General features: G+C 52.3%; 1 protein-coding gene across 1 annotated transcript in view; it reads left to right on the forward strand.

Annotated features, from left to right (window-relative positions):
• Nucleotides 1-16,024, forward strand: part of RRBP1 (ribosome binding protein 1) — a 68,244-nt gene that overhangs the window by 24,948 nt on the left and 27,272 nt on the right. Inside the window, exons 4-10 of the mRNA XM_031656022.1 lie at nt 1,009-1,053; nt 2,654-2,758; nt 3,731-3,912; nt 8,243-8,423; nt 12,802-12,907; nt 13,706-13,854; nt 15,017-15,139. Of these exons, the coding sequence (XP_031511882.1) occupies nt 1,009-1,053; nt 2,654-2,758; nt 3,731-3,912; nt 8,243-8,423; nt 12,802-12,907; nt 13,706-13,854; nt 15,017-15,139 (891 nt within the window). The remainder of the gene's footprint in view (nt 1-1,008; nt 1,054-2,653; nt 2,759-3,730; nt 3,913-8,242; nt 8,424-12,801; nt 12,908-13,705; nt 13,855-15,016; nt 15,140-16,024) is intronic.

Below are 16,024 nucleotides of genomic sequence, written 5' to 3' on the forward strand. Positions count from 1 at the left end.
TGGATTTTAGAAGGCCAGTCCTGTCATTGTGTGAACATCTCCCAACTGTTGTAATTACAAGTAGGAGAATAGAAGGCCCAGAAACTGACTGAGAACTTGAATGAGAGAAGCAACATATTGCAGTAGGGGAGGAAACGTTCGGCAAATGATCTGGGGCAGTGTGTTCATATATTCATCATTTGGAAAAGTCTCCTTAGACCCACCAAGCACTTGCCTCTATAAAAATCTAAAGTTTGGATGAAATAGATTTAATTTGAAAAGAAATGAATATGGATTAGCCCAGATGGTGGAAGATGGCCACTCTGACATTGTCATGAGAAGAAGTCACCAAGGCTGACATGGGGAAGCTTGACACGCAGCCACGCGGGGCTGCGCAACCACAAGGAAGAGGCAGAGGCAGGGCCACGTGTGCCACTGACACGCCACCCGCAGGGTGGTTTCTTTCTTCTTCACAGTGTTGGGAGTCTGGAAAACATGGGGAAAGTTCTTTCTTGGACTTTACGTTTTCATTTCTTGAATTCGCACTGAGGAATCTCAGGCCTGTTTTCCCATGATCGATGTACAAAGGCATCGTCAGGGCCATCTGCGGTGGACTCGGGCCACTCACCAGACACCGTGAGGATCCCGGAGACATCCCCTTCTGAAGTGCTTCTTAAACTTTGGTATGCAGATGAATCACCCAGGATCTTGCTATGATAAAGACGGTGACTCAGCAGCTCCCAAGTGGGGCCTGAGATTCTGTATTTCTAAGCAGCTCCTGGGAGCTGCTGATGCTGTGGGTCCCAGGTCCCACACGTGGGGCCAGTCATGATCCGGGAGACTTTGTCATTTAGCAATTATGAAAACTCACATTAAAGCAAATAAGCTTTATTTAAAACCTGTTCATATCAATATATAATATATATTTTTAAATGCTGGCATTGTAAATTGTGTGACCGTTTTGAAAAGCAATTTTGTAAAATGTATCAAGAGGCTTAAAGGGGCCAGTAGTTTTTCTTCTTCTCCCAGACTCCCTTCAGGAAACAGTGTAAACTGTGGCAGCCAGGTCTGTGGGTGAGTGGACGGGGTATCCCTCGGGCTGCCCTGAGAGCTCAGTGCATTCGGCTCACCCAGACACAGTGCAGCCACTAACAGTGATGCCTGGGAAGATCCCATAATAGCCTGCAAAGACTGGTCACATGGTCACAGTGTGACTTTTCATTGGAAAAGTCCGGTGCCAAATTCTTTACATGCCTCAAGAACAATGGAAGGCAGAGACATTAGATAAGTGATAACAAGATAAACCGGAACTGTAGGAAATACACTATATAAGAACCCCCATTAGAGCGCTAGTTCCTTTCTAATTTTTTTCTTCAATGTAGTAGTCGTTTTCAAAAGTCAAAAAGCAGCTGGGCGTGGTGGCTCACTCCTGTTAATCCTCACACCCTGGGAGACCGAGGCAGGAAGATCACTTGAGCTCAGGAGTTCCAGCCTGGGCAACATAGTGAGACCTGGTTTCTACAAGAAATTTTAAAAATAAAGAAAAAAACGAAAGTCAGAAAGCAACGCTGAAGACCCTAGATCTCGTGTTTGTGACAGCGCCCCCTGGAGCTGGGAACACCCTTCGGAAAGCCTTCAGTAATGCTGCTGGGACAGGAATTCCAACGAACTGATGAAGCAAAGAATTTCCTATTAAAACCTTCCTGATAGAATGCCCTTTAGAAATTATTTTAGGGAGATAAAATTGGATCTTGATATATTTTCTAAAATACTCTCTTTGCCATTGCAAAAAATAAAGGAATAATGATACTTCCTTAATTCCAGATGTTAAAACAACTGAGAAAGATCCCTGGAAGGCAGGGGCCGCTGGAACTCCTGCTCCGGCGTGCTGTCTCTGGACGTAGCTCAGCACCGCAGGCCTCTGCCTGTGCGTTCATCTCAGTAGTTCTGGGGTGAAGTGCAGAGAAGGACCCGAGAGCCACAGTGGACAGACCTTAGGGGCTGAGGGTGGTTTGTAAAGCAGCACAGGCTATAGAGTCACCCAGGATTGTTGATAGGGGAGCGTGGACTTGGTGACCAGGTCCAGAGCTCCAGCCACAGTGGAGAGACCCTCCATGATTCCGTGATGCTCAAGCATCAAGAGCTCAGGACAGATGAAAGGAGGCATTTATGAACATGGAAGGGAGTCACTAGCAAACACACGTGATTGGGTAGTAAGGCCGGAAATTCAAGGTATTTGAAATCCCAGTTAACAGGCACATGTATTCAGTCTTCTTTTCCACAGAATCTGTAGTGCATATTGGTAAGGCTCCGAGTTTATCCATAGAAAACCCGTAAGTCTTTAATGTGTCTGGAGTTCCGTGGTCCCAGGTGGAGATCTTCTCACTGGGGGAGCAGCATCTGTACAATAAAAAGCATTCAGAACTCTGGCTTAAGATGCTTCACACTCAGCACCTGCTGTCACCAGTTCCGTGATGGGGTTACACTCAGGATGTGGAGGACATTTGAGTCCTGGAACGACAATGGCTTGGTGCCTCCTGCATGGAGACTGTGAAGGGAGGGCGCTGGCCCTGGGATGTGAGGAGGTCGGGTGTGTGTTACGTGGACAGCCCACACCAGTCTGCACGCGTAGCAGTTGGGGTGGAGGGCCCTGTCCTTTTGTTGTGTCCTTTAGTTCAGTGGTCAGACCCTGCATGGCCATTATCAAACCAAAACAGACAAAAACGGGTTCATGCATTACTGTTTAACTATACAGTGTGCTTTTCTGTGGACTGTGCTGGTGGGTATCTAGTATTAATGTCCCAATCAGCATTGGTCTTTGGTGGCTGGGGGTTGTGAGGCGTGCATGTGTGGCTCTTTCTGTCCACCTTGGGACCAGGTTGTTCTTTTTGTTTGTTTGTTTTTTTGAGATGGAGTTTCGCTCTGTCACCCAGGTTGGAGTGTAATGGCGTGATCTTGACTCACTGCAACCTCCGCCTCCCGGGTTCAAGCGATTCTCCTGCCTCAGCTTCCCAAGTAGCTGGGATTGTAGGCACCCACCACCACGCCCAGCTGATTTTTGTATTTTTAGTAGAGATGGGGTTTCACCGTGTTGGCAGCTGGTCTCGAACTCCTGACCTCAGGTGATCCACCCGCCAAGGCCTCCCAAAGTGCTGGGATTATAGGCGTGAGCCACCACGCCTAGCCAGGGCCAGGCTGTTCTTGGCCTGTATCTGTATGTATTGGCCTCATCTGGACTCTGTCACATTCTGTTTATTCTTTAGCACACGTGTATTTTCTGCTGTTTCCAGCTGACGGGCTCCAGGGACATTTCTTGATGCATTTGTGGCTGCCATCTTCCTGCTAAGAGCATGGGTGGGGGGCCCAACCCCTGAAGCACTGCCAGGTGGCGTGGGCAAGAAGGACTGTCTGCATAGCATCCAGCTTCCAGCTGCTTTGCAGCTCTGACTGTAAAGGACAGAGGCCCTGGGTGGGCTCAGTGAAGTGTGCACCTCTCCTCACAGTTAGTCTGCTTTTCCCACACACAAATAACACGAGCACAGGGGAGAGCCCGAGGGCGTGCTGGGCATGGTGGGCACGTTGCTGCATCTGGCAGAATTCCCACCATGGCAGAGTCAGTTATTGGTGGTGCTCTCTGGGTGCTTGGCCTTTTTGCCTCGCAAAGGAGCTTCTCTGCTCCGGGCTCGCTCCATCACTCGCAGTCATTTCCCACCTTGTCTCTGTGCCCTCGGACGATTTTCTTGGTTTTCAGTTTGCCGTGAACTGTGGTGCCCGAGGGTATGAGGCAGAAATCTGTGAGTCCACAACATGGGTTTTCACCAGCGGCTCATGGAATTGGCTTCACCCTTGCAGCTACGTCTTACATGTGGAGTTTCGTGTTCCAGAATTAGTCGGATTTCTGCTTACCATTGGCGGCTGTGACCATGTTGCCGGGTGAGCAGGCCCGGATGAGACACGTTAGACTGCGTGTTCCTTGCTTTGTTGGAAAGGCTGCGGCGGCCCCCACTGGCTGCCCTGTACCTCCTTGCCCCTCTGCTGGGGCCGAGCTTCCTGTCAGTCTGGGGCCTGCCATCTTCTCTAGAGGTCATGTGTGCCTAACCTGAGGCAACCGTAGGCAGAACTCCGGGTGGGCTGACTGGCCCTGGATGTCTAGAAACACAGGGACCTGTCGGTGTGAGTGTGTTGGGTGGGAGGGGTGAGGTGGCATGAGGGCTATGCTGCAGGGATCCGGGAGGTGCTTGGGAGTGGGTTCTGGATCACCGGTGTGGAGCAGGCCGGGATGGGAGTTCCTCCCATGAGTCCAGGAGGCCTTGACTTGGGCAGGGAAGGGCTAGAGTCTAGGGCTGTGCTGTCCCATATGGGTGACACTGGTCACATGGGAGCATTTAAATTATCACCTAAATTAGTCAGAAGTAAATAAAAGATTCCATTCCTCAGTCACACTAGCCACATTCCAAGGCCTACTAGGCACACGTGGCTAGTGGCTCCCCTTACACAGTGCAGAGGCAGATCATCTCGGCCAGAACAGAAAGTTTCCCACAGCAGTGCTCTAAACAGGACCGTTTGAAAGGAGGTGGCCTCTTAGATCACTGGCAGATCTGTGCAGCCCTGTGTGCTGTTGCACACTGCTCCTGCCTGCTTTGTTCTGGCTGCTGTGTCCTGAGTACAGGGTGGGGTGAGCTGTCTGACCTCCACATCACAGTAGGATGCTGCGAGGGGTCACAGAGGCTGTGACTGGCCCATAGCACATGACAGATCAGCAGCAAAACCAGGTCTGGAGCTGGGCTCCACCAGAGACTTGAATGGCTTCTTCAGTCTTCCTGGCCTTATCTGTTACCTGTTTGGTCCAACAGGGCCCCCTCCTGACAAGTGTCCCAGAGGGAGACCCCGCAGGAGTGGTAGGCCCAGGACACGCTTTTGCAGACCCAGGCTGGGTCGCTTCCAGAACTTCTGCTCTGACTGTCCTCCAACAGCAGATGGGGGCCCTGCAGCAGGTTTTACCGCTTGTCCATGGCTGTATTTGACAGAGAACGCCTGCCTTCCTAATCCTTGCCTTTTACAATTTATTATTATATAAATATGTGTTTCCAGTAAACAGAATTCACAGTCTGGAAGCATGGAAGGTGAAAATAGAAAGTCTTTTTGCTCCATCCCAGTCACCATCCACTTCCTGCGGCGGGCGGGGGGCCTCAAATTCACTGTGCTCTTCACCTGGGCACCCACAAACGGGAGCTGCAGTGCACACTGCTGTCTACTTAACAGTGTGTTGGTGACATCTTTCCATATTGCACCTGCGAAGCTGCCACATTCAGCTGCATAATATTCCCTGGCATGAATGTATCGCAATTTATTTAAATGACATTTAAGTAGTATGCAGCTATTTTGCAGCTAAAATTAATGCTGCGATGACGTACATACACTGTTGTGTGTCTCTACAAAGTAAATTCCTAGATAAGTAATTGCCAAGTCAAAAGGTGGGTACATTTTTAATTTAGGAAGACAGTGCTGCATTGCTCTCCAGAAACTTCCACAATTTACGATGAGAGGCCCACACAATTGTTTTCTGACTCAGCACTCCTCACACGATGCTGCTGTGCTACTCTGGAAATGATTCTAACTTCAGGAAGTTTGGGGTGGAGGGAGCATTATAAACCCAGACGTGGGATAAGGAGAAAACCTCTTCCTTCGGAAATGAAAGGCACAAATTCTTTATTAAATGTTTGGAGAGGAGGAAATTGATGGCATCCTCGAGAAGTGGAAAGTCCCCAGAATGGAGGCTTCCCCATGTTTGGGGTACTGTCAGCTGACGCACGCATCCAGGCTTTAGCTGGTTTGTTAACTGAGCACTTATATACAGTGTCTATTAGGAAAGTCAAGTTTCTAGCACAAGACGTATGTGTATGCAGTGGTGTTGGTTTTTAAAAAAGCTATTTTTATCCTCAGATTGAGTCTTTGTTTGCAGGATTATGCTGGTTTGCCTCCCACCCTGGGCTGCACTGATCTCATACTAATCACCATCTGGGTGTTACACTGGCAGGAGAGCTGTCCCACCCAGCACCTGGAATCGAGTCTGGATCCTACAGTGTGGGCATAGACTGAGGAAGTACATATGTACATTCTGAAGACCCCACAGTTAGCGTGAGCTCCAGAACAGTATGCTTTTAACTGGGGCTTGCTTCACTCATTGTTGCTGCTGGGTGGAAACAGGTGTTTCCTCCTTACCTCTGCTAGCACGTCACTCAGGGGATGTGGGGATGCAGGGTACTTGTTACACTCTTGGGGAGTCTGGAGCTCACCCAAGGACCTGTGACCTTTCTGCCTAATGGAAGGGGGTGGGTAACCCTAGGGGCATGGCACTTCTCTCTTGCCTGTGGGCCTGCTTTCTGCGGGGCCCTCTTTCCCCAGCCTGCTGATGCAAGCCAGTTTTACTCTGTGGCCAGAGGGACCATTGTGTCTTGGCCCAGGAGAACCCAGCCAACCTCCATGAGGTGGCAAACACTCAGAAACAGGCATTTCAGAGACCCATTCTTGCCACGTCAGATGAGTCCATGTGGGAGAAAGAGGCCACCTTTGGGAGGCAGGATTTTGGGTAAATGTTAGTATCTCCCTTTCAGCCTTCTGCGTTTTCCAGTTTTTCTATAATTTTTTTTTTCTTTTTTTTTATGGAGAAGAAACAAAAACTCCGTTATTTGTCTCTAAGTCAAATAGGCCCTCATTATATCAAAACTGATGGAACGCTCATCCTTCTGGGTGTTTCGAGGCAGCCCTGCATCCTCTGAGGGGCAGCAAGGAGGGCCTTGCTCCGTCTGGGTCTGGAATGAGGAAAGGCAGTGCCAGCTCTTCTGAGGCCTCCAGGAGGAGGCCAGTGCCTGTCCCCGCCCTGGCACACAGGCGCCTGGGACGCATTCATGAACTGAGGCAAGGTGGGAAGTTAAAGGTGGTTCCCACATCCTGGAGCCTGGCAGTGCCCTGGTGGAAGGGGGCCTGTGAGCTCCATGTTTAGTGTGCAGTCTCACCTAGCCCCCATTCTACCCCCACAATAGGAAATGCAACCTAAAATCCGAAGTCTTGTTCTGTAATCTAATGGGGCTGGGGTCACAGGTCACAGGGTATGGGGAAGAGTTGTCAAGCCCCCAGGAAACAGTATTCAAGGTGTTTAGTGTAGCAGGGCCCTCATCTTAAACGATTTGACTTGGTGATGGGAACACCCTTTGCTCCCGGCTCCTCACCCACCCACCCACACCTGTCTTCCCCACGTGTGCCTGCTGTGCTCCAGGCCCAGCGCTGCTTAGCACAGCCAGTGTGACACCGCTACAATCCCCAGCCAGGTGTTTGTTCAGAGGTGCAGTTTAGGAGGCTGGTTTCCCTTGTGCAATTCTCTAAGGTGGATTTGAATTTTTACCTGTTTGATAAAAGCAGAAACCAAAGCTCAGACTTCCAGAAGTCATGCAGATGACCAGCAGATGGCAGAGTGGCTGGTGTGGGCAGCCCCTCCCGAGGCCCCCGCCCTGCCCGGTAGGTGCCCCTGTGCCCTTCTCGCCGGCGGATGCACAGAGAGGTGTACACGGAGATCAAGTCAGATACTTTTTCTTTTGAACTTAACTCAGTTTCCCAGAGTCTGAAGCTCTGAAGAAAACTCTTTGGGGCTTAGGAGCCTTTATTCACTTTCTGTGTAAGTTCTTCAAACCCAACTTTTTCTTTTTTTCTTCTTTTTTTCAAAAAGAACAAAAACATCCCCTAGGGAAGCGAGCCAAGTATCAGTGTGAGAAGCTGCTAGATGACACTCTTCCAGAAATCTCTTTTCAGTCACTTGAAAACATGGTGAGGCTGGGACTCCGGTCACTGGCCCCAGACGGCTGTGGTCAGACAGCCGGGGATTAAAAATCCCCTGCCGTTTTCTGCAGGCATTAGGTAGAGTCTTAATTGCTGTCTAAACCGTATCCTCCTTGGGCCAGCCTGTGTGCCCTGGGAAGGGCCTTGCCCAGAGGTCCTCCAGGAATTGTCTTTCTTTTAAAAATACTGTGATGTAGGTTTTTTTTTTTAACTCCAGGTATAAAATTAGTTTTGTTGAAACTTGGAGGAAAAACCAAAACTTTAAAGAGGAAAATAGTTCTTCAGTCTTTAGGATATTTTAAATTCCATTAGATACCATTAAATATACAACTCCCCAAGTTGGCAGCTGATTACTTTCTTCTCCAACCAAAGGAAAAGGACTGATTAAAAGGGCCCGAATCGGGTTGTTCTTGACATTATTTGTACTTAGCTCCATTGCCCTTAAAGCTGCAGGTGTGACCGTTCGTGGCATTCGGAGTCAAGTGCAGCTGCGCCTCCTTGGCCTGTTTCCTGTCAGGAGCGCTGACCAGTGCCTGGGCAAGGCCGGGCTCTGTGGCCTGAGCTGGGCCTGGAGTCCACTGTTCGTGTGCTGTCCAGGGCCGGCTTCAGCTGTGGGCAGATGAGCAGTGAGTGAGAGCAGGAGTCGCAGTTTGCCTCCGGGAGCATTTGGTAGATCTTCATTTCCTCCAGGGTCTCATAAAGCTCACTTCCCCCACAGGCTCAGGAGGAGCCTTCATGGCCGCAGTCCAGGAACGAGCTGTTAGGGAGAGGCCAGCAGTGATGCTGGCCGGAGCTCCTCCCTAGAGAGCGTCTTGCATCCCACCTTGGGGCAGGACCCTGAAAGGAGCCAGCTCCTCAGGTTGAGAGAGAGAGACGCCCTCTGGACTTTGGGTCAGCAGGAATGGGGAGCTTGTCCTCGGCCTCCTAATCTTGGTCTGCAGAGGCTGATGTGCAGTGCTGGGCTTCCAGGAGGCACAGGGGAGCCCCTTCCTGGGGCCCCAGGGTCTTCACCTTCTTAAAGCACACCTGAGTTTGGGTGGGGTGATTGGGGATTGCAGGGTGTGGAAGGCACACTAAGATTTCGATCTGGCTTTCTTCCCACAGGGGCAGCCATGCTGGGTCCCTTGGTCTGCACTGTCTGGAGTTGCCCCTGTGCAGGCCCAGAGGCAGCAGCTATTCAGACTGCATCTGTGTGTCTGAGGGAGGTGCCCTCAGAACCTGATCTGGACAGTCTCTTAGGAAATGAGAGTTTTTGCCAATGGAGTTCTTCCCCAAGCCCTCAAGTGCACGCCGTTTCAGGTTCCACTGTCAGGAGTCCCTGGGTTGACACCTGGGCCTCTCTCCCGCCAGCTCAGCTTCCTGAATACTTGGGCCTGGACTCTGGTCCTGGGCTCTTAGGACCCAGCGGGGATTCAGGCTCTTAGGACCAGGGTCCAGGCCAGTTGGTCTGTCTGCTTCCAGCTGCATCCCCCTGGGCATCCTGAAATCTTTTTCTCAAATTCAAACATTCCTTTCTAGGCATTGCTTGTTTCCTACAGAATAAAATCCAGATTCTGAGGGCCTATGAAGACTTGGACCTAGTCCAACCTCGAGTGCAAGCCTGACATGCTAGGGCCCAAAGCCCCTCACCGTGTCCTTACCCAGCTATGCTTGGCCCAAAGCCTTAAAGCCTTTCTCAGCATTGCTGCCACAGTCACTCTCCAGGTCCGCTTTGTGTCACTCTTCTGCCTTATGGCCCTGTGTCCGCTGCCTCTCTTGGCCACAGCCCAACCTGTAACTTAACCTTCCAGGCCCAGCAATTTACGGACTGCTGGGTACACAGGTGGTACATACTTTGTGTCTGGAGACCACCTGGCCCTGCCTGCCCTGGCCAGGGCTTCTGGGCACCTGTAGCAGCAGCTGGAGCCGAGCTGGAGCTGAGCTGGAGCCTTTTGTGGGGCCCATCCCAGGGCCGAGGCGATAATCCCCTCCTATTAACCACCAGCTGTTGCCAGGGCTCAGGCGGCCGTTCCTGGAGTGGTTCTGATAGCCTCCCCGTGGACTGAGAGAACCGGGTGTGCACAGTGCAGGGGTGCTCCAGCAGCTGATGTGGGGGACTGGCCGCCGAGTCGCATGAGGCCCCTTAGGGCTGAGATCCTCCTCCTGTGCCTGAGCCCTGGCTATGGGGGATCCTGGAAATTATACAGAGAGAAAAGCCTCGTCCAAAGACGCCACAGTTGACAGGGAGAACACTACATGTCTGTTTGCCAGATGGGTTTAATTTTAGGTGCCTGAGCCTCCCAGCGTGGGCGCAGCAGGGAGAGTTGTTTTGAAATTTGGAGTGTGAGGTGCATTAGCTGAGCTGCTGTGAGCTGCTTGAAGGCCGGCCATGCTGATTTATTTTGCTGTGCGTTACCCTGTGCCAGGCATGGTTCCAAGCATGTTGCAACTTAATCTTTCCAGCCAAGCTGTGAGAGGAACAGTGATCATCCCCATTTCGTAGGCAAGGAAACAGAGGCAAAGGAAGATTAAGCCGCTTGTCCAAGGACACAGGTGGGAAGGAGCTGAGCTGGGATTCGACTCCAGGCCACCTGGTCCCAGAGGCCTTGCTCTGACCTTGGTGCCCCACTGCCCAAGGACAGAGGTGACCTGCAGACTGGACGTGGCCTACGGATGTGTTTCTTCATCTGTGCATTCATAAATGAATGAATTCATTCATTCATTTCTTTTTTATTGAGTTAGCTGTCAGCAGTAAAGGTGAGAAGATAGCACTTAAAAATCTCATTTCCAGGCTCTTGGGCAGGCCTGTGGCTCTGAGGATTCTGGCTCAGCTTCCCCAACGGGAGCCATCACCTGGAGGTGAAGTGTCATGCCCAGGGCCACCCAGCTCAGGAGAGGCCACCCCCCTGAGCCCAGGCCTATGTGGTTATTTGTCACACTACCTGTCCCATTCCTGCAGGGCCTGGCCCCTGGGTTGTTGCTGTGTCCCCTGCCAGACAGAGGTCTGGATTATCCATCAAAGTGAGACACTGGCCTGTGTCTCTCCTCTGGGGTCTCCTGCTCCCTGGTCTCTCCCCAGGCCTCCTGGCCTGTCCCTCTCTGGTATTTCAGACCCACCAAGATGGGCAAAGCATTAGCCACAGGAGCAAGTCCTCAGTGAGCCGAGCTGTTCGAGCATTCACTGCACCCTGGGCCTTTTGAAGTCCGTGATTTCACAGACTAGGTGTTGAGTCTGACAGACTTAGTTTAGTGTGTTAAGATTTCACAATTCAGAAGATTACTGGCGTCTTCAAGTATTTGCTGGAGCCCTAAGTGATGTGCCGGGCTCGCCTTGGGCTCCCGTTAGTCTGTTATTTAAATGCAACTCATCTAGAGACCCAGAAATCCTGCCTCTGCTTCTGAGGGCTTTCCCTTTTTCTTTCAGTTGTGCTGCCCTTGATTTGGGAACAATTGAGACAGCACAGTTTTTACCTAAAATACTAAATGAAAAATGTTTTGTAAAGTTATAGCTCTCTAAAAATAATATGAAAGGTAGTGTTTGTATGAGTGTGGCAAAGGCTGTGAAGTTTCTGGGGGCCCATGAGGGATGGCAGAGGAGAGCGTTAAAATTTTGCTGTACGCAGCTTTGCGTTCGTTTCACTTGTTACAAGTTTTTTTTCTGTTAAAATATCTAATAGAATGGAATTACATTAGAAAGTTTTAATGAGAATGCCACTCTCGGGAGCACTCTGTGGATGGAGCCTGCGAGGGGTGAGCATGTGGCCACGCTGACCCCCGTGCAGGAAGCGGCGTCCTAGAGCGCGGGCTCTCCAGCTGCCTTCTCCAGATGTTTCCCCACCCGGCAGTGCAGTAGGGGCCGTGGGGTCTGGAAGGGTGGTCTTTCAGGAGAGCGTTCAAAAGAGGCCAGAGCTCTTGGGTCACTCTGGAACCTCTGTAGGACCAGGGGGCTGCCAGGAGTTCAGCAGGGGGCACTTTGGGAGTCCCCAGTTCTGGAAAGGAATAGGCCAGCCAGTCCAGGAGAAATAGAGTGTTAGCGACACACGTGTGAGCCATGGATGCGATGTGAATGTTTTTAGCCACATTTAAAAAGGCAAGCAAGAAACAAATGGACTGAATGTTAACGATATATTTTATTTGACCCAGTTTATCCAAAATGTTATTTCAACATACAATCAATATATAAAATTATTACAGATACTTCACATTCTTTTTTTTCATACCAAATATTCTAAATTCCATGTGTACGTTCCACTTGTGGCACATCTCGAGTCAGGCCAGCCACGTTATAGGTGCCCAGCAGCCACACGCGGCCGGTGCCCAGCACATCGGACGGCACAGGAGGAGACTCTTCTGAGTCAGGAGGGGAAAATGTCTTTGCAGCCAGCAGCTAGACGCTGCCTGAAGCAGCTGCCCTGCCCAGTCTGTAACTACAGAGGTGTCTTTGAAATAAGTGGCCTCTGTCTCCTGGAAAGTGCTGGCAGTAGACACGCACCTGCAGGCTGAGGGGGAAGACGGGAAGGCTGGGAACCGAAATGTGAACTAACACGGGGGTTTCTCCTGAGAGTGCGCCATGCATGCTTTTATTTTCTTTTGGCTTTTGGGTTAGAATTTTCTCTTGTGTGTGCATTAAAATTACTTTATATACGTACACATATTTCGGTAAAAAGAAGGTTGAAGGGGCATACTTCTGCCGGGACCTGTTTTCATGGCACCCATGAGCTCTTAGGCCTTTGGTGTCAGCGTGGTTATTTTTTAATCTCCTGAGCCTCATCAGAGTAAGAAGTTATGAAATAAAGGTGCTCATAGCAACCAGCTCGCCCACGTCCCACGTTCCCCTCATTAAGGTATTGTGCCAAATGCTTTGACTTGTAATGAAAATATTGTGACTAGTAAGTGAAAACATTGTGACAAGCCAGAGAATTGAGGGTTGCTATGGAAACCAGCCCTCTCCTTTGTCCTCCCGAGGTGGGCTCAGCTGAGGGGGCTGCTGTAGGCCGGTCCGCTCTCTGATTTGGCTCGTTTTTGGTGCTGTCATTGAGCTGTGGAAGAGTCCAGGCACTCAGGCGTGGCATCTTGGTTCACCCTTTCTTGCTTCCAAGGCTGCATTCAAGCCCCAGTGAGAGCAAAGCTGTGTGTGTACGTGTGTGTGTGTGTGTGTGTGTGTGTGGCAGGGGTGGGAGGGGCTCAGCAGTTTTAGTTTTCAGAAGTGACGGTTGGTTGTTGGCAGATGGCTTCCTGTCCTCCAGGCAGTCACTCATGGACTGGCGAGTGGACAGGCCCATTCTATAGGAACCCAGCCAGCCTTCTCTCTCGCAAACCTGTCGCTGCCTAAGCTTTCATCCAGGGAGCTAGAAATAGAGGGTTTGCCCCGATGTGTGGGAGCAGCCTCTTCTTGCCTTCCGTGCCCCTCCCGTGGCTGCAGGAGTGTAGCTCTGGGTGTCTGTGTGTGATGGACAGTGGGTTCGCTGCCCAGTCAGGTCCCACAAGGCCACAGAGCTCAGTCATGGCCAGTGGGGAGAAGCTTGGTGAGCCATGCAGGCCGAGAACAGGACCAGTGCATTTGTGAGAAAAAAGGAAGGGAGAAAAGCCCATGGGAAAAGTACGCCTTGCTTAATTTTGTTCCAGGCCAATCTTGATGGTAGAAATAAAAAAAAGAGGAGCTCTACTTCCACCCCAGCCTGGGACTTCTATGGGCGAGTTAGGACGGGGCAGGGACCCATCGTTGAGTCAGTTTCTCAGTGTCCTGAAAGAGCGGGACACACGGGAGCCGACTCGCCATGCTTAGCCTGCCGACCCCAGGCAGTCGGAGAGCTCTTCTTGGCTGTGACCGGAACCTTCTTGGTGTGATGGGCTTTGTGGCCGCGTGTGTTGTGGCATACGCCTAAGTCTCAGCTCCTTCCCTCTCGCTGCACAGGGCCCCCAGATGCCGATGGCCCTCTCTACCTCCCCTACAAGACGCTGGTCTCCACGGTTGGGAGCATGGTGTTCAACGAGGGCGAGGCCCAGCGGCTCATCGAGATCCTGTCTGAGAAGGCTGGCATCATTCAGGACACCTGGCACAAGGTGGGCCCACCCTCCTGCTGGCCACACTCAGAGGCCACTGCAGCTGGCTAGGGTGGTTTTGCCCTTCCCCGTGCCTCTCCCCTCAGGGGCCAGTGAGCTGCAGTGGTTACCTGGGTTCTGGGGCCCCATGCCACCCACCACCCCGAGATGCCCGTCAGGATGGCCACATGCACCCTGCCATGCCACAGAGAGAACATTCATAAAACAGCCTCCGCTTCTTTTTCTTGGCAGAATTCTGCCACCCTGAGGGATCGCTTGCAGGTGCTTGGTCTTCTGTCAAGCTACCCATGGCCCGGCTCCTGAGATGATTAGGGCCGGGGCAGGGCTCTGTATTGCAGGGGATCTAGGGAGCTGGGGCCTAGCCAGTTTGTGGCCACAGCTCAGGGTGTAGAAAGGAAGGTATAGGGACACACTGTGTGGGGCCCTGTGAGGTTCTCCCGCCCAGAAGCGCCCCTGGTTTCCCTCGTGCTGCCAGGGGCAGGTTCAGAGGCTAAGCGCTCTGAGCTGTCTTGTGCCTCTGGCCAAGGCTGTCCCCAAGAAGTGCTGCATGGCACATTCCTTCACTGGAGTCAGAGTTCAGGGTAACTTTGCTAGAGAATTTAGTGGTTAGAGATGCTCAGGTGTGTCCTGAGGCCAGCGGGGTCACTCCCTTCCTGGCCATACACATCCTGCACAGTCTCAGTGGCACTGAGAGCTTGTCACTCGTCACTGGGGGCTCTACTGGGTATGAGTGGCCATAGGAGATCAAGATGACCAGGGAGAGGCCTGGCTCTGCTCAGGCCACTGTCCCCAGAGTACCCGGCCCCCATGCTACAGCCAGAGGCCTACAGGCTGCACGCCCGGCTTGGGGAGGCTCCAGGCCAGAAATGGTGGCCAGCCACCCCTCAGAGGAGCTGGCAACACCACACTCCTAAACGCCACTCCAGGGATCCAAAGCCTTTGGCCTTGACAGTCCCAACACACACTGGACCTGGGGCCCCGGCAGGCTGATGGCTGAGGCAGGGCGCCTTTCCCCACAAGTATCTGGAGTCCCAGTGGAACCCTTGACTCAAAGCCCCTGCTCCACTTCATCAAGACCTCGGGCCTCTGCTCTTGTCCAGGGTCGGGGGACGAGCCAAGTCCCATTTGTTCCCTCTGTTAACGCATCTCTGGGTACTTCTAGGCCACTCAGAAGGGTGACCCTGTGGCGATTCTGAAACGCCAGCTGGAAGAGAAGGAAAAACTGCTGGCCGCAGAGCAGGAAGACGCGGCTGTCGCCAAGAGCAAACTGAGGGAGCTCAACAAGGTACAGCCCAAGTGGGCTCAGAGATGGCTTGTCCTCCCCCGTCCTCTGAGGACCCCCGCCCCATTCACGGTGTATCCCGGGCTCTGAGATGCTCAGGCCTGCGTGGAACATAGCTGGCTGTCAGGCCACTGAGTAGGGACTGCTGCTTATCTGCTGCCTAAAGAGCCAAGGGCCGGTGGCTCACCCTTGGCAGTGCTCGTGGCTCTACGAGGTGGTGGCTTCCTTCGTGGCTGTAAGAACGCAGGGAAGTGAAGCAAGGGCTTGGAAGTTAAGCAGCGTCAGTTTGTGATGGGGATGGACCAGACCTAGCTTTCACTAGACAGGTCCTGCAGTCACAGGCCAGCTTTCTAGGGGCTGTGCCTGGAAAGGAGGGTGCCCACAGTAGATTCAAGGTTGTTTTCTTGAGAATTGTGCAAAACCTTTTGGGGAGGGAGCTGGAGGGGCTGCTCTTCTCCCTTTTGCTGATGTCAGAGGAGGAATGTGCAGGGAAACCCTGGCTCCCCACATCAGCGGATGGCGTGGCAGGTAGCATTTGCACTCTGAATGGCAATCGGTGATGGGTTGGTGCTGCCGTAGGACGGGGCTGATGGCACGTTGAGATTGTGTTGTGATCCATGGCATAGGGGCTGCTCTTCCCACCGCAGAATTCACCAGGGTCTTTCCCCACCTCTCTGCTTCTGAGGGTGGGCCCTGGTGCCCCAGCCTTCCTGGAGGAAGGGCAGGGTGAGGGGCCCCCTAGCCCTCTGGGACTGGTCAGGCCTTGTTGAAAGCCATCTTTGCCCCATGCAGCACCGCAGGCTTGCTCTTGCTCTCTCCCTGCCTCCCTGCCTTCTCTGTCCCGGGCAGTGGGCGCAGAGAGAGGGCCTGGATGGTAGGTTGTCCGAC

Source organism: Papio anubis, chromosome 16, assembly GCF_008728515.1.
Source record: "Papio anubis isolate 15944 chromosome 16, Panubis1.0, whole genome shotgun sequence".
Lineage (NCBI taxonomy): Eukaryota > Metazoa > Chordata > Mammalia > Primates > Cercopithecidae > Papio > Papio anubis.